We start from the raw sequence: 23,022 nt of genomic DNA on the forward strand, positions 1-23,022 counted from the left end.
GGTGGGCCTCCGGTGCCCTTGGGGCAGGTGCACTGTCAGCACAGCCCAGCTGAGATCCAGCAAGGTTTCTGAATCTCTTTCTTTCTCGATTCCTCGTAGCAGCAGCTCAGGCAGCTGCCGCCGCCAAGGCAGCCAAAATCGGTAAGTGCCCCAGCCCTGCGTTCCCTGCCCCCTCCGCCTCCCCTCCTCCCCCTACTCCTCCCCCCACGGCCAAGCCCTGCCCCCTCCCCTCCACAGCCAGGCTCTCCTGTGGGGGCCAAGGCTCAAAAATCAGAGCAACCTCATACTCTTGGCCTCTGGGGCCGAAAAGGCCTGGGTTAAGTCAGAAGCCCCTGGCCCCATTTTCCAAAGCCACAGTGAACATTTCTGGCCTTTGCAATTGCCCACTGTTGGGGTCATTGGTACCTGGCTCATCATCCCCCATCCCACACCAGTGAGTTAAAGGTGCCCAGATGATACCCGGCCACGATGCAACCCCCACCTCCACCCTCGGCTCCCCCAAGAAGAGGGTGCTTCAAGGGCAAAGCTGGATGCTCTTCCTCACTCCAGGTGCTGGGGGAGTAGGAGCCCTGGGAGGGCTGGTGCCAGGCGCCCCAGGAGCAATACCAGGCGTGCCAGGTGTTGGAGGGGTGCCAGGTGAGCTGTGTCCCAGCCCAGACGTGGGTTTGGTTTATCTCATTGAAGGGGCCCTGGAATTGATGTAGATCAAGGGTCCCATTTTACAGATGGCAAGACTGAGCCCAGAGACAGGGGTAGAGAAAAAGGGATTTCCCATACTTTGAAGGGAAGTGTCTCCATGGGATTCCAGATCGCTGAGTGAACCCAGAAAGTCTCCTCCCTGCCCTCAGGGATGCTCAGGATGTCAGCCTGAGAGCCAGCAGAACTCCGCTTGGCTGGGGTTTGGGGAGACCTCATTCATCCCTCACCCCACGGGGCCTTTCTGCTTTCTGATCGGGTGGGAGGGCCTGTGTTAGTCTCTGTTTACCGGCACTCTTTCTCCAGAGGGAGGAAATGAGATTAACTTACAATCCTCCTTGTCGGTTTGTGGTTTTTTTCCCCACCAGAAGATTTCTCTTCTGCATTTCTTCTTCTTTCTGGGCGGGGGGAGGGACATTCCTCTCTTGCGTTTCTCCCCAAGAAATGAGCCGTTTCCTCCAATAGCCACAGAGTCAGAGCTGCTTCTCAGGGAGACGGCATGCCCAGAGCGGCTGGCGGGCCATCACAGTGCGGGCCTGGGAGAGGGGGCAGTTCCCGAGATGTGGACTCCACGAAGTCTTTCTACCATGGGGGATGGAAGAGAGAGGGGAGGGGTGCTGGGGACGGCTCCGGATCCTTAATCTTCGCCTTTCCAGGGGTCGGGATTCCAGCAGCTGCAGCCGCCAAAGCTGCCGCCAAAGCCGCCCAGTTTGGTAAGAGTTGTTGTTTTGTCCCTCAGTCGTGTCCAGCTCTTTGCAGACCCACGGCTGCGGCCCGCCAGGCTTCTCTGTCATGGGATTTTCCTAGGCAAGAATACCGGAGTGGGTTGCCATTTCCTTCTCCAGGGGGCCTTCCCGACCCAGGGATGGAACCCACATCTCCTGCATTGGCAGATGGATTCTTTACCACTGAGCCACCTGGGAAGCCCCCTGCCAATTCTGCCTCCGAGCCTGATCCCAGAGCACTGCTCTCTCATATCTCTGCTTTGGAGTCTGACAGCACCCCTCTCCAACGTGATCTCTCCAAGCTGTCACATTCTGGGCCTGGGCCTTCCTCAAAGGTCTCGGCCCATCCAAGCACTTTGAGGGATGGGAGCGAAGTTTCTGAGCAGGAAGACAAAGAGAGAAGAGATGCCGGAGAGCCCTCCAGCACCCACCCCTACCCTTCCCACAGCCCTTGCTGCCTTCCGGTCCAGCTGGGGCCTTGCCCCATTTCTGGAGCCAACGCTGGGCTTCTCTGAGCTCCTGCCCACCCTGAGCGACAGCAGGGCTCTCACTCCCTGACCAGGCTCTGCATCTCCTGCTTCAGCCGGGGGCCACCCTGGCAGCCCCAGGCTCCCACACCCTCCTGAATACGGCACAGCCAAACAGCTCACTTTAGAGCCCAGCTGCGTGCCAGAGAAATCTTAACCTCAGGTCTGTTTAATCGCTGAGTCGTGCCTGATTCTTTGTGACCCCATGGACTGTAGCCCACTAGGCTCCTCCGTCCATGGGATTTCCCAGGCAAGAGTACTGGAGTGGGTTGCCATTTCCTTCTCCAGGCGATCTTCCCAACCCAAGGATCGAACCCACGTCACCTACCTTGACAGGCAGCTTCTTTGCCACTGAGCCACCAGTGATTCCTAAACTCAGATACAGCAACTCATGTTTGTAAAACTACTATTTGCTGAGAGTTTCCCTGGTGGCTCAGACAGTAAAGAATCTGACTGCAATGTGCGTTCCATCTCTGGGCCAGGAGTCTCCCTCCTGTTTTCTTGTTGGGAAATTCCATGGCCAAAGGAGCCTGGTGGGCTACAGTCCATGGGGTCACAAAGAGTCAGGCATGACTGAGCTACTAACACTTTCAGCGTTTGCTGAGGTAATCCTTACACCAGCCTTATGAGATCGGTTCTGTTGCACCCATTTTGCAGATGTGGAAACTGAGTCTCCAGGAGCTTAAGTATCTTGCCCATACTCACGTAGCTAAATGGTGGCTGAGCTGAGCTTTGAAGCCAGGCCTGCCTGTCTTGCCAAACTCCCTTTACTACACGTTGTTGCAGTTGTTTAGCTGCTGCATGAGTCTGCCTGTATCACCCTCAGAGTCTCAAAGGGGTCCCTGGAACTCCAAAAGTTGAGCTCCTGATCTTGCACAGACCTCTTATTAGGGATGAAGAAGCTGAGGCCCATCAAGAGAAAGTAACTTGCCCAAGGTCACACAGCAAGTCTGTGCCCAGCTGGAGCAAGGATCCAGGGTTCCTGACCCCCCAGCCCGCTGCTCTTTCCGTCAGCTTCTGTCCTCCTTGGTTAGGATTCGGTTAAGGACTGGCTCTGCTCGCTTTTGCAGGATTAGGCCCTGGAGTCGGCGTGGCTCCCGGCGTTGGCGTGGTTCCTGGCGTCGGTGTGGTTCCCGGTGTCGGCGTGGCTCCCGGCATTGGCCTGGGCCCCGGTGGTGTCATAGGTAAGCCGTGTGAATAAGTGGGCCTGAGTGAGGGTGCTCTGAATCCTCCATGGGTGCCGTCCTTAAACCTCATCCTCTTCCCTACAGGAGCAGGGGTCCCAGCTGCAGCCAAGTCTGCTGCTAAGGCCGCCGCCAAAGCCCAGTTCCGTGAGTGTCCTGCCTGCCTTCTCGGTCTGGTGTGACCCCAGCCTGAGCTGGGTCCCTGGACACGCAACCTCTCAGACCTGCCCTCCAGCTTCCCGAGGCCCCCCAGGCGGCAGACATGGGCATTAGAAACAGATTTAGCATAAGGGAGACCCGCGTTCGTGTCCTGAGCCCCACACCAGCCGAGTGACCTCTGATGTCCCTGTGTGGTACCGAGGGTACATGCCAGGGAGGCTTGTTAGGGGAATCAAATGAGTTCATTCAAGAGGGAGGGACAGGACGTGAGGATGAAAAGGGAAGCAGTGTCCAGCGTGTGCAGCCGGTCTGGGGAGGGGCTGGACTTGGCGGTCAGTGTGAGTTTTAGGAGAACTGGTGGCGGTGTAGAGGGAAGATGAAAGGGATAGGGGCCCCTGCAAGAGACTGGGCCCCTTCTCCTGGGCCCTGACTCAGCTTCCTGGGCAGGACACCCCCAAAAGGGCCTGTTTCCTGCCTGCCGCTGTCACCCTACCCCCCCATCTCCCGCAGGGGCTGCTGCTGGCCTTCCCGCTGGTGTTCCTGGCCTTGGAGTGGGCGTTGGAGTTCCTGGCCTTGGAGTGGGCGTTGGTGTTCCTGGCCTTGGAGTCGGGGCCGGAGTTCCTGGACTTGGGGCAGGTAAGGGGCCTTCTGGGGGCTGAAGAGCAATGCTCCCCGAGCCCAAAGGAGGCAGGGCTCTCTCCCCAACACGTCCTCCAGCACTCTCGCACCGAGGCGTGTGATACATGCTCTGTTAGATCCTCCTGAGCAGTCCGAGACAACTGGGATAAGAGGTAGGGGAAAGGCCAGGTGAAGGGCTCCAAGCTGAAAGGAAGCCCACCGCCCAAGGAAGGAGGCTGGGGGTCCCTGGGGTCAGTGGAAGTGGTTGGGCCCACCTAGCTCCCCTTCAGCAGTGTGTGGAGGAAAGGGGGCCACGGGGAACTCTAGTTCTTCATCTTCTAGTTACATCAGCCTCAGACAGACCATGCTGGTCCTCGAGGAGCCAGCAGAGGATAGAATGGAAAGAGGAGGCACAGTTAATCCCTCAAGCACCCCCAGACCAGACTGGTAGAGACACAGTTAGATACCAGAGCTCTGTCCCTGGCCCAGTGAGCTCCTAGCTATGAAGCCACGGCTTCAGGGCTTTGAGAGAAACAAAGAAAGCTGAGGAAGTCAAGGAGGGCTCCCTGGAGGAAGCAGAACTCCCAGGCACAGAGCTCAGCTACTGACCTCCCCAACTCTTCCTTTTGCCCTTTTCCCCAGTACCTGGAACCCTGGCCGCAGCTAAAGCAGCCAAGTTCGGTAAGAGCCCCTCAACCCACCACCCACAGTGGTTGATACCCTTGCTGCCCCACCATCCCTGATAACACCTGGTCACCTGTCTCCTCTCCCCCTGGGCCAGGACCCAGTGCCTACAGCCTACATCACAGGGCTGTGATGGTCAGCGTGGAAAAAGGCAGTTTCTAGGACACATTAATGACAGCTCAGCAGACTCCGGCTCCCACCCACTAAATGCCTAGCGTGCCTACAGCCCCAGGACAACCCAAACCGCCCCTCACGTTTCCAGCCCCCCGGGGGGGCAGTTCCATGTTGGTGAGGACCATGGTCGTTAAGGCCCCTCAGACCATGACAGTTTCATGGGGCCCAAGGCCAGGGAGGGACCAGGGCTGATGTCCCAGCAAAGCCAGGACTCCTCATCTGGGCCCCTGCCTTGCTGTCAGCAGGACCGTGCCCGCCACGAGGACGTGGCAGGCCTGCCTGCCCCCACCCCCCGACACTTGGCACCTAGGCAGCCCCAGCCTGGCCAGACCCATGCTGTCTGTGTCCCCCTGCATTCCGGCCTCCTAGGATCTGGGCCGGGGCCTCTGCCAGGGAACTGCCAACCAGGTCTGGCCGGTCCACTTGGGGCCACTTTCCACCTTGGAAAGTGTTCCATCCGTGGCGGGCCTGGTAACCCACAGGCCTCTCTCCTGTTCCTTGCTGGCGGCCCTGCTGGTCTGAGCTCGACAGCCATTGCCAGGGAAACGGAGCAGCTAAGGGCTCTGGCTCCCAAGTCATTTCCTGCCCTTGAAGCCATGAGCACATTGCTTAACTTCTGCTGTGCTTCAGTTTTCTCATCTGCAAAATGGGGCTAACGGTACCTACCTTCCTTGCTGCCTGAAACAATAAGCCGGCTAACGAGCATGAAGCACTGACCATGAGTGTGCCCCTAAAGCACTAGCTGTAACTCCTGGCAGCTCTGTACTGGACAGTGGTTCACACTCAGAGGGCCTTCACACAGAGAGCGTCCTCTCACTCTCCAAACACTTGTAGGTGAACAGGGAAAGGATCGTCATCCCCTTTAGGGTCAGAGAGGTGACAGCTCTGATGAGCAAAGAAACCAGAATTCAAACCCAGGGCTGTCAGGGCCGAGACTAGTCCTCCACCCTTGGCAGCTCGTGGCCACAGCCACCACTGGGACCACCCGCGGCTCCCAGTGCCGGCCTGGGAGGAAGGAGAGGAGGTGGGCAGGTCAGGGATCAAGACGGGGTCTGCCTTTGTCCAGTGGGTCAGGGCAGAGCCGGGACTCAGACCCGTGTGTCTGGGAATGGACCTCTGTCCTCTGCTCCTTCCACTGGGTCACGTGGCCTTCACCACCTGTCTACTTGCCTAGTGACCTTGGGGTGGGGAAGCCTCGTCCTTCAGAAGGGGGGGAAGGACTGACTTTCCGCCCTCTCTCCACAGGACCAGGAGGGGTCGGGGCCCTTGGAGGGGTTGGAGATCTTGGTGGAGCCGGCATTCCAGGTGGTGTGGCAGGTGAGTTGAAACCCCATGAAGCCTTGAGCACATTGCTTAACCTCTGCTGTGCCTCAGTTTTCTCATCTGTGAAATGGGGCTAATGGTACCTACCTTAGTGGAAACCCCAGGATGGGCTGGGCATTGAGGGAGACTGACCTGTGGAGACTCCCTCCCTGAGCTCCCTCTGTGTCCCCAGGAGTCGGACCTGCTGCCGCGGCCGCCGCCAAAGCTGCCGCCAAAGCCGCCCAATTTGGTGAGCACGGGTGTGAGGTGGGAGCTGCCCTGGGAGTTGGGGTGGAGGGTGTCTGACTACATGCCATGAAGCATATATTCCTGGCCTGCTCCCCAAGGCCTTCAGGGGCATTGTCTCTGGGGGTCCAGCCCACCTCCTGGCCCCACCAGCCCTCCAAGGCCCTTGGGGGCCCAGGCTCCACATGGGACCTGGGATGATAGCCCCACCCCTCTGCGGACAGAGCCAGCTGCTCTCACTTTCAGGGTTTAATACACAGCTCTCTCCACAGGCCTGGGGGGAGTCGGAGGCCTGGGAGTTGGTGGGCTTGGAGCTGTCCCAGGGGCTGTGGGCCTTGGAGGTAAAGTGTGTTCTGGAATCAGTGAACGAATGGCGTGGGATGTGTGTCTGTGTTTGCATACACGGGCACATACTGAAGTGACTTAGCAGCAGCAGCAGCAGCCTATATGAATGAGATAGAGACTGACTTTCTTTCCCATCTGGCCATACCTTGCTGAGGCGGTCCTCTTTGCCTGGACCCTGCCCACACTTTATCAGCAACTCAAGATTATACTGAGCCCTCCCCCCTTCTCTGGGCTCGTGCAGCATTTGGAGGGGCCCCAGTGGCTCAGCGGGTAAAGAATCTGCCTGCAATGCAGAAAACATGGGTTTGATCCCTGGGTCGAGACGATCCCCTGGAGGAGGAAATGGCAACCCACTCCAGTATTCTTGCCCGGAAAATCCCACGGACAGAGGAGCCTGGCGGGTTACAGTCCATGGGGTCACAAGGAGTCGGACACGACTGAGCGACTGAGCACAGGGCAGGCTTAGAGAGGGCTGCCCCTTGCAGTTGGATGTCCCAATCTCTCCCTCTCCTCTCTCTTTCAATCCGCCCAACCACCTCCAGTGGGAGTTCAGAGAAGGGAAGCAAAGCCTGGAGGAAAATCCCTTTCCCAAAGTCTCTGCCATCGTGGTGGACCTTGTGTTAACGTCTCTGTCTCTCTCGGGTCATCGTTGTGTCTCTGACCCAGCCTGAAGTTTCTTACCCCGTGTGCTCCACAAGTCTGGTCACACAGTAGGAGCTTAATAAAGATTTCTGGAAAGATGGATGGATGGAGGCGGGGTGGAGGCATGGTGAAAGCATGAGTCAGTGGGCAGGGGCAGATCGATGGCAGTGGTCAGGAGGAGGACACGACTCTGGGAGGGAGGAGATATTCCTAAGCCCTCCTGCTCCCCATCTTTCCAGGTGTGTCTCCAGCTGCAGCTGCTAAAGCAGCCAAATTCGGTGAGTTACTCCCACAGCCCCCCCGAGCCCAGGCCTGCAAGCTGCCTATACCCCACCCTCACTGCCCTGTCCACGAACCAGCTCAGGCCTCAGTCCTGTTCACAATACCTGTGAAGGATCCTTCCTGGAAATCACGTCCCAGACCCTGGAGGGGATGCTCAGGGCCCCTTACGCTGTGCCTCATCCCGACCCCCATCTGCCCTCTTCTCAGGTGCCGCTGGCCTCGGAGGTGTCCTAGGAGCTGGCCAGCCGTTCCCAATTGGAGGTAGGGGCCACCTCTGCTGTGAGATCCGCAGCTGAGCCTGGCTGGCTAGCAGCAGGGACTCCAGGGCTGTATCAGCACAGGGAACCAAGAGAGAGGGCGGAGGGGACAGTCCGGGAAAGGCCGCAGGGTTGGGGGGACATGTGGGCCTCAGACACCAGGCTGATGAGACTTTGTTAAGAAAGCTGTTTTGCCAGTGGGGGAGGGGCAGTGGGAGGAGGGGATCTTAGGCGGAGAGGAGTAGGTGGCCAGGCCGTGGTGGGTCCCAGGGTCCCACCCCACCCCACCCCACACCACCCCACGCCCCCACACCCCCACGCCAACCCCAAACCCCTCCTGCAGGAGTCGCAGCAAGGCCTGGCTTCGGACTCTCTCCTATTTTCCCAGGTACGGCCAGGAGCCCCAGCCCTCCTCTTCCCCTGCCCAGAAGGGCTGAGCCAGGCTACAGACTGGGGGGCCCCCTACATCTTTAGATAGTACAGATCTGGGCCTCCTCTTCTTCTCTTCCTCCCGTGCAACATCAGGGAGCATCGGATTTTACAAAACATCATGTTCAGATGAGACAAACTGAGGTTCAGAGAGGATCCAGGGTCACACAGTCACTGGCAGGGCCCCCCACACCCCAGCCCAGAACTGGGCCCCTCTCAGACGAGGCCCACGCTGCCGGGGAGGGCTTGGTGGGCTTCTTAGAGGCGCGCACCCTCACCACCCCTCTGCTTGCCTTGCAGGTGGAGCTGGGGGCCTGGGAGTTGGTGGTGAGTCTACCAATCTCACAAGTCGGGGCCTCATTTCAAGCAGGGCCCTGAGCTCCTTCGCAGTGTGGGGCGGGGAGGGTCCATCCTATTGAGGGAACGGTTAGTGCAGCCACAGCCCTAGGCTGGCCTTCTGGTGTGGGGGCTTGATGGAGCCCATGGGAGAATCACAGAAGCTGAAAAGGCCAGCCTTGGGGTGTGGGGACCCCAATTCCTAGAGCTCCCAGCCTGGCACTTGACTGGGCATCAGGAGTGAGACGGGGATCTGGGTCACCCCAGGTCTTAGGGTCTAACCAGAGAGGTTGACGAGGTCTCATAGAAGAGGAAAGATATTGTTGGGTAAGAACAGGGCCTATTCAAGCAGGTGGTCAAGGAGGCCGAGCCTGGAGCCCCTCGGCTGGGGGGTGAGGCTGTCCCTGGGAAATGTGGCCTGGGGTCTGACTGTGGTGGGAGGGGCTGCCACAGAGCTGGTCAGACCTCCAGAGGCTGCAAGGAACGAGGCTGGGCGGGAGGGTCAGGCTGGGGGCAGAGAGGCCTTCGGAACCTGCTGCTACAGGCGCATGGGTGCGGGCTAGTGGGGCGGGCTGGTAGAGGTGGGGAAGCCTGGCCACCTCCCCAACCCCCTGCCTTCCCTCCACAGGCAAACCTCCCAAGCCCTTCGGAGGGGCCCTGGGAGCCCTGGGATTCCCAGGTGAGTAGACTCTGCCCCTGGAAGAGGGCAGGGTGGGGGGACAGGCTGGAGCTGCTGTCTCCAAAACAGATCCTCAGAGCTGAGAGTGGGCCAGGGACCCTCCTGGCTCTCCCAGGCCAGGCCTGGCAAGCCCTCCCTGCCTGGTACCCACACCCCGACTCCTGCAGGGAGAAGCCGAGAGAAAGAAAAGGTGGGGGGAGGAGGAAGGACTGGGAGGGACAGAGGAGGAGAGAGAGGATGGAGGTGACAGGGAGCCCTGGTGTCAGGGAACTGGAGGGTAGACCCTGCAGGGGTCCTGGAGCCACGCCCTTGCTCCAAGGGGCAGACATGTGTCTGGCAGTGTCTGATCACCACCCTCAAGGCCTCTCCCAAGATGCCTGAAAGGGACTCAGAAAAGCCCCAGCTCCACCCTGGCAGTCGCTCAGGCTTTGGATCCCCTTCCACCCGCACCTGCTTCCCACCGCCCCCCCCCCCCTCACCCTGAGACGAGGCAGCCCAGGGAGGAACAGAGGCCAGAGCAGTCTGACCTCATTAAAGGCGCCCAGCTCTCAGTCAGGCACCAGCTGGTGCTTGCGGCCCATGACCCTACTTGCTTTCTTTCCCAACAAACACCCTGGATGAGCTCTGCAGAGATATGGTGTCTCTACCACTAGGCAGCTCGCTGCCACCAGGTGGCGGTAACGAGCCACACCTTGCTCCTGCAGGGGTAGGCGCTAGTCCAGGCCCCACGACCGACCCTGGTGGCTTGATGATTTGAAACAAGGTTAACCAGTCAGATCCTCCCCAGGAGAGGGCAAGAGCCCTGCTACCATCCACTTGCCCAGTGGGAGTTTGCACAATGAAAGGGCGCGGAGTTTGGCCTGGGGTGGTGGCCAGGCTTCCGCCTGGCTTCCTGGAGCCTCTGTTTCCCGTGGTGATAATGCGGATGTGAGAAGAGCTTGGAGTTGGGCAGAGTGGGCAAGGGCTTGAGCACCAGCGGCCAGGACTGACTGGGGGGCGTGCCTCCCCTGCACCCAGGTGGGGCCTGCCTGGGGAAATCCTGTGGCCGGAAGAGAAAGTGAGCTTCCCGGGACCCCTGACTCACGACCTCATCAACGTTGGTGCTACTGCTTGGTGGAGAATGTAAACCCTTTGTGACCCCACCCCCCTTTCCCATGCCCCCTCCTAAGTTCCCACCCCGGGTGGGAACAGGGCAGGCCGGGCGGCCTTGGAAATCCACAGGGCAAGGAGGCAAGAGAGTGGTGGCCAAGTGGGCCCCGGGAGGCCCCCCCTCCTTCAGAGGCAAGGGGTGGGTGGGCTTGGCCCCCTGCCCCGACGCCCTTCCCGCCCAGGAACTCCCCCTTCACACACTCTCCATCTCTAGGGGAACTTGGTGCTACATGCTGGTGCTCTGACTCTTCCTGCGGGGAGGGAGGAGGGAAGGGCAGCCCCTTAGGGACCCCCCCTCCCTGGGGCTCCTCTGAAGATGGTGCAGACACTTCCTGGGCAGTCTCGCCTCCCCCTGCCCACCAGGACCCACCTCTGGCTGCAGTCCAGTTGGTACCCAAGCATCGAAACCCTCACGCTGGATTGGGTCACACCATCTCTTGGCCTCCTTGGCCCCCCTTTCCCCGACCCATTGCTGTTCCCTATGTCCGAAGACTCCCCCCGCCCCCATATTGGGAACAGCCCTCTTGCTCTTGTGGAATTCATCCGCCCATCTGTCCATCCGTCCGTCCATCCTTGTCCTGGTTTGGCCGCCCGGCACCCCTAGCTGGCTGGGCACCCCCACCATCGACTTGGTTAACCTGTCATGGCAGCCTGGGCCCAGCCTCCACCCCATCGCACACACCCCTACGAAGGGGCCCCGAGCCTCTGGGTGTGAAGAGCTGTACCAGCTGGGGCCGCAGGAATCTCCGCCCAAACCTGGATCTCCCCCCACGCAGTACTGTATCCCCGTCCCCTCCTCGAGCCACTGTACTTCAGAGCATTTCTCCCCCGCCCCGCCCATCTCTATGTGTCTCGCTGTGATAGATCAATAAATATTTTATTTTTTGTCCTGGACATTTGGGGATTATTTTTGATTGTTGATGTTCTTTCATTTTACTTGTGTGGTTTATTGGAAAAAAACAAACAAACAAACAAAAAACCTTTCTTTTTTCTGATCTGGGGAGCTATATCCCCTTTAGAAAATTCATTTTAATCACTTTGGTATAGCTCTGGATGAAACATACATTTAAAAAAAAAAAGAATTAACTGCTTCAGAAAAGACTAATAAATGAAAACATTTTAAAGGAAACTGTGTCTTGGCCTCCTTTGTAAGCTCTCATCTGCCTTCAGTTGCCGGTCCAGGTAGGGAACAGGGCTCAGGGAAACTCGGGGAAACTTGGGTCTTCCCAAGTGGCGCTTAGGTAAAGAATCTACCTGCCAATGCAGGAGGTGCAAGAGACGCACATTCGATCCCTGGGTCAGGGAAGATCCCCTGGAGAAGGGAATGGCAACCCACTCCAGTTTTCTTGCCTGGAGAATCCCATGGACAGAGAAGCCGAGTGGGCTACAGACCATGGGGTCGCAAAGAGTCAGACACGACTGAGCGACTAACACTTTCACTCTACCAAAATCATCTGCCATTGACTTCTGGTGAAAGGATCCTTCTTCAAGTTCAGCCTGTCCTTTAAAAATGATAATCCCTTTTAGGGGAAGCAGGGAAGCCAGTCTGACGCACTCATCCCTCCGAGGAGATGGGCTCACCCAGACACACGTTCCCCAGCCCTCACCCCTCAGACCCAAGTCCTTGGCCTCTGGATGCTGTGGCTGCAGCTGGATGAGCGGAGGAAACAAAAATGACCCTTCTGTCCAGACCAAACCTTGACCTTAGTGAACAGCCAAGAGAGAAGAAATGGTCCAGCCGAAGAAAAACAGGAGCATGCTTCCCTCTCAACGCTCCCTCCCTGTCACACCTGGCATAAGGCACCACTTTGCTTCCTGACAAATTATAAAGAGGGACACCCTGCTGGCTCAACAGGAGACTGAGTACCACCCTTGACTGCACCCATTCCCCAGGGCCGTCCCCCTCCCCTCGGGCCACTCATCCATCTGATGCGCCCTCCCGGAGCCCACCCCTCCCTTCTAGAGCACTCTGGGTACCAGATTCCAAACTCCCCTCCCCAAACCACCAAGTCCACGTCCAGGGCCCGTATGGGCTAGTGTCCGTCCTCCCCAGAGACAACCCCAGGGCCAGTGGGCACCCGGGGAAGCCACAAGGGTGGCAAGGAGGAGCTGTGTTGGGAGTGCAGGTGGGGTCTGCCCGTGTAGACGCTAGTATCCGCACATCTGAGAACAAGGGCCCTCACGCTGCCAGGAGTCTGGCTGGAAAGACACGGGTGTGGGGCGATGCTCAGGGACCCAGTTCCAGAGGACAGCAGAGCGCAGGAAGCAATTTACCAGGCGGAGAATAGTGCAGAGAGTAGGGAGGATCAGGCCTCTCAGGGAGGAAGAGCAGCCCCGTGAAGGCCCGCAGTGCCTGGCCGGAGCGGCCAGAGCCCAGGAAAAACGGAGGATGGGTCAGAAGGGGGTAGGGGTGCGTTCGCAGAGACCGCAAGGGGCTGCGGTGACCATCAGTGAGGAGGGACAACCTGCCCAAGAGCAGTGGCAAACGAGATCGATTCATCACTTATTTGTTCATCGAAAAGATCCCTTGCTCATTACTCCACAAGCTCTCCAGACTCTGAAATTTGGCCGGCTCCAGCATTCAGCCCTGGGGGCCCCCTGCTGTGGTTTCTCATAATTTATGACTTTAAATACCATGTACGCATTAGCAATTCCCAAACTGATACCTCCAGCACAGACCTCTCCCCTGAACTCTGGACCTGCACGTTCACAGCCAGTTCCTAACATCCCCACCTGAAAGTCTCATAACCCTGAGTGGCATGGGTTCCCCCCTCCCACCCCCACCATAACCTGCTCCCCTCTGCCCCTCGGCACCTTCCCCATCTCAGTTCCAGGGGTTCAGGCTGCAGCTTAGGAATCCTCCTCTCCTCCCATTTCACACACCAGATTCACCAGCAAACCCCAGGGCACCACCTTCAGAGGGTGACCAGGGTCCAACCACCCCTCCCAACCTCCAGGGTCCAGGCCCTGGTCCACAGCAACTCTTGCCTAGACAACAGACACAGCTTCCAGACTGGGCTTCCCCATCCTGACCTGGCTCCTTTTCAGCCTTCGCTTCACACAGCAGCCAAAACAATCCTTTTAAAACGTAAAGTCAGCTCAGGTCATGCATCTGCTCAAAATCCTGCAGCGGCTGCCGTCTGCCCAAGCCAGAGGCCCGTCCATGGCCGAGGAGCCTCTTAACTGAGTTAGACCAGCTGTTCTGATCTTGCATCCTGCTACCTGGCCCCCTACCAGCCACCCAACTACCCTGCCCTCTCCCCATTCCTCGCGGGCAGAGGCCACCCCATCTCCGGCCAGCACCTCTGCTGTCTCCCTTGCCCAGAACGTCCTTCCCTCTGCTATCGACGTGCTTGGCACCCTCACCTCCTTCAGGTCTTGACTCAAATGTCACCTTCTCAGAAGGTGCTCCCCTGACCCTGTTTCTGAAATTGCAAACTCTAGGGAATTCCCTGGTGGTCCAGGGGCTTCCCTGGTAACTCAGCTGGTAAAGAATCCCCCTGCTGTGCGGGAGACCCCAGTACAATTCCTGGGTCAGGAAGATCTGCTGGAGAAGGGATAGTATTCTTGGGCTTCCCTGGTGGCTCAGCTGGTAAAGAATCCGCCTGTAACGTGGGAGACCCGGGTTTGCCCTGGGTTGGGAAGATCCCCTGGAGAAGGGAGTGGCTACCCACTCCAGTGTTCTGGCCTGGAGAATTCTATGACTTGTACAGGCCATGGGGTTGCAAAGAGTCAGAGATGGCTGAGCGGCTTTCACTTTCTTTTCCAGTGGTTGGGGCTTCCCAGGTGGCGCTAGTGGTAAAGAACCCACCTGCCAAAGCAGGAGACATGAGTCGGCATGACTGAAGCAACTGAAGTGGTTAGGATTCCTGACTTTCACTGCTGAGGGCAAAGGTTCAGTCCCTGATTGGGGATTTCGAGCTATACCTTCCTCCAACACTAGGCCCTGCCTTCTCTTTCTCCAAGCACCCGTGACCAACACCCACTGTCATGTCGCGACATAACACAGCACACTTTGTTGTTGTCGTTTAGTCATTAAGTCGTGCCCGACTCTGCGATCCCATGGACTGTAGCCCGCCAGGCTCCTTTGTCCATGGGATTTCCCAGGCAAGAATCCTGGAGTGGGTTGCCATTGCCTTCTGCAGGGGATCTTCCTGATACAGGGACGGAATCCGCGTCTCCTGCACTGGCAGGCCGATGCTTTACCGCGGGGTCATCAGGAAAGCCCAGAGTGCACTTTGCTTCTTTGTTTACTGTCTATCCACACCATAATGCAATTCCCTGAGGATAAACTTTGTTGTAAGAATAAGAGAGATTAAACTCCCTGCTGTCACTAGTTATACACGCTGGGAGAGAGATGGTGATTTAGTCGCTGAGTCATAGCCGACTCTTGCGACCCCCGTGGACTGTAGCCTGCCAGGCTCCTCTGTTCATGGGATTCTCCAGGCAAGACTCCTGTGCCAGGCTGATAACAGTCTCAAGGAGACCTGGGTCCTAATCCCCGAAACCCTGTAAATACCACCGCTTGCTAGTAGTCTGTTCAGGCTGCCATAGCAAAGTGGCACAGGCTGGTTGGCAGAAATTTATTTTCTCACAGTTCTGGAGGCTGGAAGTCCAAGATCAAGGTGTCCACAGGCCCAGTTTCTCCTAAGGCCTCTCTCCTCGGAGTGCAGGTGGCCGCCTTCTACCTGGGTCCCTGCATGGTCTTCCCTCTGTGCATATATGTCTCCTAACCTCCTCTTCTTATAAGGACACAAGTCGTAGTGGATTTGAGCCCATTCTGACAAATTTTTATTTATTATTCTGACACCATTTTTATTTTAGTTCTTGTATTCATTTCATTTTTGTGTGTATTTTTCAGTATTGATTTATTTGGCTGCACCGGGTCTTCGTTGCCGTGTGAGGGCTCTTAGTTGTGGTATGGGGGAGTCTTAGTTCCCTGACCAGGAATCGAACCCAGGCCCCCTGCATTGGGAGCATGGAGTCTTAGCCACTGGACTGCCAGGAAAGTTCCCGATGACCTCATTTTAACCTAATCGCCTCTTTAAAGATTCTATCTCCAGACACAGTGACATTCCGAGATGTTGGGGGTTGGGACTTCGACATATGAATTTTAAGGGGGCATGAATTTTAAGCCCATGGCAGCTACCTTATATGAAAAAAGTTTTTGCAGATGTAATTAAGAATCTTAAGATGAGGATATTATCCTGATGGGCCCTAAATGCCATCACAAGTATCCTTAAAAGAAGCTAGGAGACTTGTGTGCCAACAAATTGAATAACCTCCAAGAAATGAATAAATTCCTAAAAACACACAATCTGCTAAGACTGAATGGTGAAAAAAAAATTGAAAATCTGAACAGACTAATGGCAAGAAAGGAGAATGAATCAGTAATCAATCCTCCCAACAAAGAAAAGCCAGGACCAGATGGTTTCACTGGTGAATTCTACCAAATATTTAAAGAAGAATTTATACCAATTCTCCTGAAACTCTTCCAAAAGACTGAAGAGGTGAAACAGATCCAAGTTCATTCTAAGAGGCCAGCATTACCCTGATACCATTTCGTTACTCGGAAAGCCGGACAAAGATACCACAAGAAGAGAAAAATACAGAGAAATGACATTAGCAAGGTTGCAGAATAGGAAGTCTTCAGCCCACGTACCCTCACAGAAACAAGCCTAAAATTCATCCAGAACCTCAAAAGACCCCAAACAGTCAAAACAGTCTTGAACAGGAAGAATAAAGCTGAAGGCATCACTCTTCCTGACTTCAAAATACATTACAAAGCTACAGTAATAAAGAAAAAGAGAGAGTCCAATGGAACAGAATAGAGTCCAGAAATAATTCCATGCGTTTACGATCGACTGATCTTCAAGGGCTTCCCTTGTAGCTCAGTTGGTAAAGAATCCGCCTATAATGCAGGAGACCCGGGTTCAATTCCTGGGTTGGGAAGATGCCCTGGAGAAGGAAATGGCAACCCACTCTAGAATTCTTGCCTGGAGAATCCCATGGACTGTAGCCTGCCAGGCTCCTCTGTCTGTGAGGTCACAAGAGTCGGTCACAACTTAGCGACTAAACCACCACCACCAATCTTCAACAAGGGTACCAAAAACACACAATGGGGTAAGGATAGTCTCTTCAATAAACGGTGCTGGAAAAAACTGAATATCCAGATGCAGAAGAAGGAGGGTGAACCCCCATCTCACACCGTACACAAAAATCGACTCCAAATGCATTAAAGACAACTGTAAGGCCTGAAACTATCAAACGTTAGAAGAAAATAAACATATAGAAGAAAAATATATTAGAAGAAAACATAGAAGACAAGCTTCCTGACCGTGGTCTGGGCAACAGTTTTTTTGGATAAGACCCCAGGGGAACAGATGGCAAAAGCAAAAATGAGCAAGTGGGATGGTTTTAAACTAAAAAGCTTTCTCACAGAAGAGGAAACCATCAACAAAGCAAAGAGACCACCGACGAAATGGGAGGAAATATTTTTGGATCGTATCTTTGATATAGGTAAATAGCAAAATGTATTTGAAACTTAAGCAACTCAAAAATCTTTTTTCTTTTTAATCCAATTTTTTAAAATAGGCAAAAAATCTGAGCAGACATTTCTCAGGAGAATGCATCTACGTGGCCATTTGGTAAATGAAAAGGTGCTCAGCATCACTAATCGTCAGGTGATGCAAATACAGATCAAAACCACAATGAGATATCACCCCTTTCCTGTTAGAATGGTTTCTTATCAAAAAACAAAAGATAACAAGTGTGGGAGAGGACGTGGAGAAAAAGGAACCCTTGTATACTGCTAGTGGGAATGTAAGTTGGGACAGCCATAATGGGAGAATGGTATGGAGGTTCCTTGAAAAAATTAAAAATAAGGATTTCCCTGGTAGCGCAATGGATAAGAATCTACGAGTGGATCGAACCCTAGTCTGGGAAGATTTCACATGCCTCTGGGCCTGTACGCTAAAGCCCACGAGACACAACTACTGAAGCCCGTGTGCTTAGAGCCTGTGCTCCGCAGCAAGAGAAGTCACCGCCAAGAGAAGCCTGTGCACCGCAACGAAGAGCAGCCCCTCTTGGCCGCAACTAGAGAAAGCCCTTGCGCAGCGACGAAGACTCAGCGCGACCAAAAATAAATAAATTTTTAAAAAAAGAAAAGAAAAGAACTATCGTATGACTCAGCAATTTCACTTATGTGTATATAAGTGAAGAAAATGAAATCACTGTCTTGAAGAGATATTTGCACTCCCATGCTTGTAGCAGCACGATCCACATTAACCAAGATATGGGAACAAAATACGTTTCCAACAACAGAGGAATGAAGAGAGAAAATGTGGAGTATTATTCAGCCTTAAAAAGGAAGGAAATCCTAAAAATAAATAAAGGAAGGAAATCCTGTCACATGCTACCACACGGAGGAAGCTAGAGGACACCTTGCTGAGTGCAAAGCCCGTCACAAGGGAAATTCTGTACAATCCCACTTGGATGAAGCCTCTAAAGTAGTCAAATTCATGGGAAAAGAGTGTAGAACGGTGGTCACCAGGGGCTGGGGGAGAGGGGGAAAGAAGATGGACTGTTTAATGGGTTCAGAGCTTCAGATTTGCAAGATGGAAAAGTTTTGCACTCCGTGATGATCTATATGGGAAAATACTCTTTAAAATTTTTGGCTATATGTGCACATATCACTGATTCACTTGACTGTAAACCTGAAACCAACACGTATTGCAAATCAACTATATTCCAAATAAATAAAGAAAGGCTTTTTTTTTTCCAAGTATTGGGGAATTCCCTGGTGGTCTGGTGGTTAGGACTATATGCTTCCACTGCAGGAGGCACAGGTTCGAGCCCTGGTCGGGGAACTAGAATCCGGCAAACCAAATGGCATAGCCCCCCAAAAAAGAAAATTAAACTTTTGGAGATCTGTTTCACAACAGTGTGAATGTACAGTTTACCCTGGAACAACATCCATTTCAGCTGGGAGTGTCCATTTATATGCAGATTTTCTTCAGTAAAGATAGTACCTGTATTTTCATTTTACAGGTCTTTGATGAAGTGTGGGGAAAAGTTTGTGTTTGAGTAGAGATCGCAATTTGTAGAATCAAAAGAACAGGGAGTTGAGTCCTGATTCTTTCCAGTTTCGGCTTCCTGGCCTGGGTGAGTCATCATCTATCAACTCTTTTGGTTTTAAGGCAGAGATAGCAGTGTGCAGATTTTACGACTGTGTGTGTGTGTGTGTGTGTGTGTGTGTCTGTGTCTCTGGGGGCAGTGGGAGTGGGCGAGAGGGGGTGTTGGTGGCCCTAACCCCCTGAATTGTTCAAGTATCAACTGTACTTAAACCACTGACCTGTACACTTAAAAATGGTCAAGATGATTCATTTATACTATGTGTGTGTGTTTTAAAACACAATTTTAAAAGGAAAAGAAGCCGGAAAGGGAAAGGAACAGATTGTCCTCTAGAGACTCCGGAAGGAATGCAGCCCTTGATTTTGGCCAGTGCAACTGAGTTGGGACTTGTGGCCTCTGGCACTGTGAGCACAGTAATTTGTGACAGCAGCCACAGGAAGCGAACACAGTGAGCAAACGATTAATCCTAACATCAGGCAAATCAGTGCTATGGGGATCAAAAGCCAGGGAAGGAGATGGAGAGTGAGGAAGAATGTTAAGTCAGTTGGGATGGTGGGGGACACCTGATCTCAGGTGAGAAGCCCTGTGACAACCCCTTGCTTGGGAAGTTATGAGAGCAGAGAGGTGCACTGTGGTTATTGAAAAAGAGCAAAGGAGAGAAGAAACAGGAGCAAAGAGTAATCAGGGACGAGGTCCCCTAATGGCTGCGGTAAGAGTTTTGGATTTGAAAGTAAGGAAATGTCACACTTTGACCCATGTGTGCAGGGGCATCATGGGGGAATAACCCGGGGGCAGTTGTACCCAGCTAGACCAGGGAGGAGGGTGGCTGGAGAGAGAAGCAGTGGAGTTTGGGATTTACAGGGAACCAGTAGAATCTGCCAATAGGATTTGCTGATGGATCAGGAACTTGCCTGCCAACGCAGGAGACGTAAGAGAGGCAGGTTTCAATCCCTGGGTCGGGAAAATCCCCTAGAGGAGGAAGTGGCAACCTGCTCCAGTATTCTTGCCTGGAAAATCCCAGGGACAGAGAAGCCTGGGGGGGCTACAGTCCATGGGGTTGCAAAGAGTCGGACACAACTGAGTACACACACACGGGTGCAAGAAAAGAAATAGGGAGAGAGGAGTTGAGGATGTCTTTGAATTTTGGCTGAGCCACTAAAGGACAAGGGTGTCATTTACTGAGATGAGAAACACTGAGGGAGGAACAGATCCGGGCACCAGTTAAGAGCTCTAATCTGGATGCATTCAGTTTGAGGTGCCCATGTGTCATCCAAGAGATGCCACAAAGATATTTGGGTCTTTGTGTCCACAGTTCAAGGAGAGGGCAGGGGAGTCACCGAGCCACGTGTCTGGGTGAGGTCACACAGAATGGGCAAGGAGGGGGCAGGCTGTATCTGACAGCAGGGATCCTGTGATGCCAGCTCTCTGTCCCTCCCTGGGCTAGAACACTTCAGGCTCTGGCCCCTGTCCTGGGTCACAGTCTTGGGCTCATCCTGTCGGTGTTCCTATGCAGCCTTTTGGCACCAGCTTGTGTTCAGCCAGGCCACAATTTGGCAATTTGGGCAAATCCTAATCACTGACCTGGAGTAAAAGTGAAAATGTTAGTTGCTCAGTTCAATTCAGTTGCTCAGTCATGTCCAACTCTTCGAGAGCACACCAGGCCTCCCTATCCATCACCAACTCCCGGAGCTTGCTCGAACTCATGTGCATTGAGTCCGTGGTGCCATCCAAACATCTCATCCCCTTCTCTTTCAATCTTTCCCAGCATCCCAGTCTTTTCCAATGAGTCAGTTCTTCACATCAGGTGGCCAAAGTCTTGGAGCTTCAGCTTCACCATCAGTCCTTCCAATGAATATTCAGGGTTAGTTGCTCAGTTGTGTCCAACTCTTTGCAACCTCATGGACTGTAGCCCACCAAGCTCCTCTGTCCATGGGATCCTCCAGGCAAGAATACTGGGTTGCCATTCCCTTCTCCAGGGGATCTTCCCCACTCAGGAATCGAACCCAGGTCTCCTGCATTGCAGGCAAATTCTTTACCGTCTGAGCCACCAGACCTGGAGTAAGTCTTTCCCAATAGGGCTCTGGACCCCTAATCCCAAAACTTGTATCACAAACACAATCATTAAAATATTTTTTAGCAAACATCACATATATATTTGCCACTTGGATGGCAAATGGGTACCTAAAACTTAACACCTCTAAGCCAGAGATCTTAATTTGTACCCAAATTACTATTTGGGAATTCTGTGGCAGTCCAGGGAATTTAGGACTCAGAACTTTTGTTGCTGGGGGCCCAGGTTCAATCCTTGGTAGAGAAACTAAAAGCCCATAATCCGTGTGGTACAGCCAAAAAATAAAAATTTAATATTTGTTCCCCAACACACACATAGACATATTCACTTACAAATTACATACCTTCTTGTTCGTATAAATTATTTTTAAAATGTTCGTCACATAACAATGCAAAAACAGAATCTAAGAAGAATGTTCTAAAGATGAAAGTGAAAAGTGGAAGTGTTAGTTGCTCAGTTATGTCCAACTCTTTGTGACCCCACAGACTAGAGGAGCCACCCAGGCAGGGTTCTCTAGTCCATGGAATTCTCCAAGCAAGAATACTGGAGTGAGTAGCCATCCCTTTTTCCAGGGGATCTTCCCAACCTAGGTATTAAATCTGGGTCTCCTGCATTGCAGGCATATTCTTTACCACGTGATCCACCAGGGAAGCCCCTGGTTCTAAAGATGAGATGAACAATATGTGAATGTTTTATTTATTAAAAGTAAAAAGTTGGTTTGTTGCTTTCAGTTAAAAAGAGACTTAACTTGGATGAGCAATGCGACTGAATATGTCAGATCTGATGAGCTGGTCCTCGGTTTCACGGAAAAACGCGGCTGCCAAGGAGCTCCAGCAAGAGAGGGAAGTGTCAGCTCCGTCTTCTCATGCGTCTTACAGCATCAGCATCATCTTCAATCTCTGCTTTCTTTTCCAGAATCTTACACAGCCACAAGTCTATTCTGTAAGGGTTAATTGTGTTAAAACTGAGTGATTGTCTTCCAGCTAACTGGGCACAGGCCCACAGCACCTCTACATCCCCCTTGGTAGCCCCCTGCACTGGGGGCCTCTCCCAAGCCCCTTCACCCAGGAGTACTAACTGCTGCCACACTGAGGCTGTGCCTGTCTTCATGGATTTCCCTTAACTCTGCCCAGTCCATTGTCAAATCTCCTTTATTAAACTCCTCAGTAATCCCCACTGACTGCTCCTGTTTCCTATATCAGCCTGGACCCTGCCTGATACATACCTTGAAGGAAACCAACAAACAAGCAAAGGCGTTGCTGGCCAGCCTCTGAGGACCTACACACCTCCTTAGGACACTTTACTATAAGTACTTTAGGGCCATCTGACCAGCATAAAGTGAGGACAAGCATCAACCCTGCATGTTAAGAAAGGAGGGAGGAGGAAGAAGGGAGGAAGGAAGAAAAAGAAAGAAATAAACAGGTAGGGAGGGAAGAAAGAAGGAAGAAAGAAAAATTATGTTTTGTTTCCTCCCCCAGGTAGTTGTTTTGCACCCAGAGGTGACTGTCCCTCATGTAGGCCACTGGACAAAGCCCTGGCTAGAGAAAATTTATACACACGATGGCTGGAGTTGGAGCATAAACAGCTCTGCCCCTTGTTCACTGGATGAACTTGGGTACGTGGGTCAGCCTCTCCCCGTATAGGCTCCCAGGCAGTGGGATGAAGTGGGAGGGTGGATCTCGGAAAGACAGTTGTAAGCAGGGTGCTCCATACTTCCAGGGCTGGAAGGAGCACCTGCGCTTTGAAAGTGAAAGTGAAAGTGTTAGTCTCTCTCAGTCCTGTCCGACTCCTGGGACCCCATGGACTGTAGCTCGCCAGGCTCCTCAGTCCGTGGAATTCTCCAGGCAAGAATACTGGAGTGGGCAGCCAGTGCCTTCTCCAGGGGATCTTCCTGACACAGGGACGGAACCTGGATCTCCCACAGTGCAGGCAGATTCTTTATGGTCTGAGCCACCAGGGAAGCCTGTGCTTTGGGGACCACCCAATTCCTCCGGCCACTTCTCTCAAAACCTCCTTTTAGCAGTACCTCCTCCTGAATCCTGGGCAGGGTGGCGCCAGCTCCAGGGCTCTAGCACTGAGAGAAGCAAATCCCTGGGCTCAGTTGTCACCGTCTCCCCTGGGGTCTGAACCTTTAGCACACTGCCTGGCTGGTGAGGGCCTCACATCTCCTCCCTACCCAGCACCCCACCTGCCCCAGGTGGGGCCAGCTCTCACTGCAGGCCTCAGAGAGGGAAAGGATCTGGCCGAGGCCCCTCCCCCAGGCAACTACTATGGACCTCAGGGTCCCGCGACGTCTCTTTCCGATAGGGTCCCGGTTCTCAGCCCCCACCGAGCAGGCCTGGATCAGACGGGCTCTGCGCAGGGAAACCGAGGCTCCTAACTGC

The 23,022-nt window shown here is 53.9% G+C and overlaps 1 protein-coding gene across 9 annotated transcripts in view; it reads left to right on the plus strand.

Annotated features, from left to right (window-relative positions):
- ELN (elastin) overlaps nt 1-11,328 on the plus strand; it is a 33,089-nt gene extending 21,761 nt beyond the window's left edge. For 5 of the 9 annotated variants that reach the window (XM_027526773.1, XM_027526777.1, XM_027526779.1 and 2 more), the window contains 16 exons: nt 100-141; nt 550-636; nt 1,353-1,409; nt 3,019-3,132; nt 3,220-3,279; nt 3,802-3,927; nt 4,552-4,590; nt 6,013-6,084; nt 6,263-6,319; nt 6,588-6,656; nt 7,542-7,580; nt 7,792-7,845; nt 8,185-8,229; nt 8,571-8,597; nt 9,235-9,285; nt 10,303-11,328. In XM_027526773.1, coding sequence (XP_027382574.1) covers nt 100-141; nt 550-636; nt 1,353-1,409; nt 3,019-3,132; nt 3,220-3,279; nt 3,802-3,927; nt 4,552-4,590; nt 6,013-6,084; nt 6,263-6,319; nt 6,588-6,656; nt 7,542-7,580; nt 7,792-7,845; nt 8,185-8,229; nt 8,571-8,597; nt 9,235-9,285; nt 10,303-10,346 — 983 coding nt within the window. In that variant the 3' untranslated portion in view covers nt 10,347-11,328. The remainder of the gene's footprint in view (nt 1-99; nt 142-549; nt 637-1,352; nt 1,410-3,018; nt 3,133-3,219; nt 3,280-3,801; nt 3,928-4,551; nt 4,591-6,012; nt 6,085-6,262; nt 6,320-6,587; nt 6,657-7,541; nt 7,581-7,791; nt 7,846-8,184; nt 8,230-8,570; nt 8,598-9,234; nt 9,286-10,302) is intronic. The other 4 variants (XM_027526774.1, XM_027526778.1, XM_027526772.1 and 1 more) reach the window with 3 other exon arrangements.
- Nucleotides 11,329-23,022: the final 11,694 nt, after the last annotated feature.

The sequence above is a fragment of the Bos indicus x Bos taurus genome, chromosome 25 (assembly GCF_003369695.1).
Source record: "Bos indicus x Bos taurus breed Angus x Brahman F1 hybrid chromosome 25, Bos_hybrid_MaternalHap_v2.0, whole genome shotgun sequence".
Lineage (NCBI taxonomy): Eukaryota > Metazoa > Chordata > Mammalia > Artiodactyla > Bovidae > Bos > Bos indicus x Bos taurus.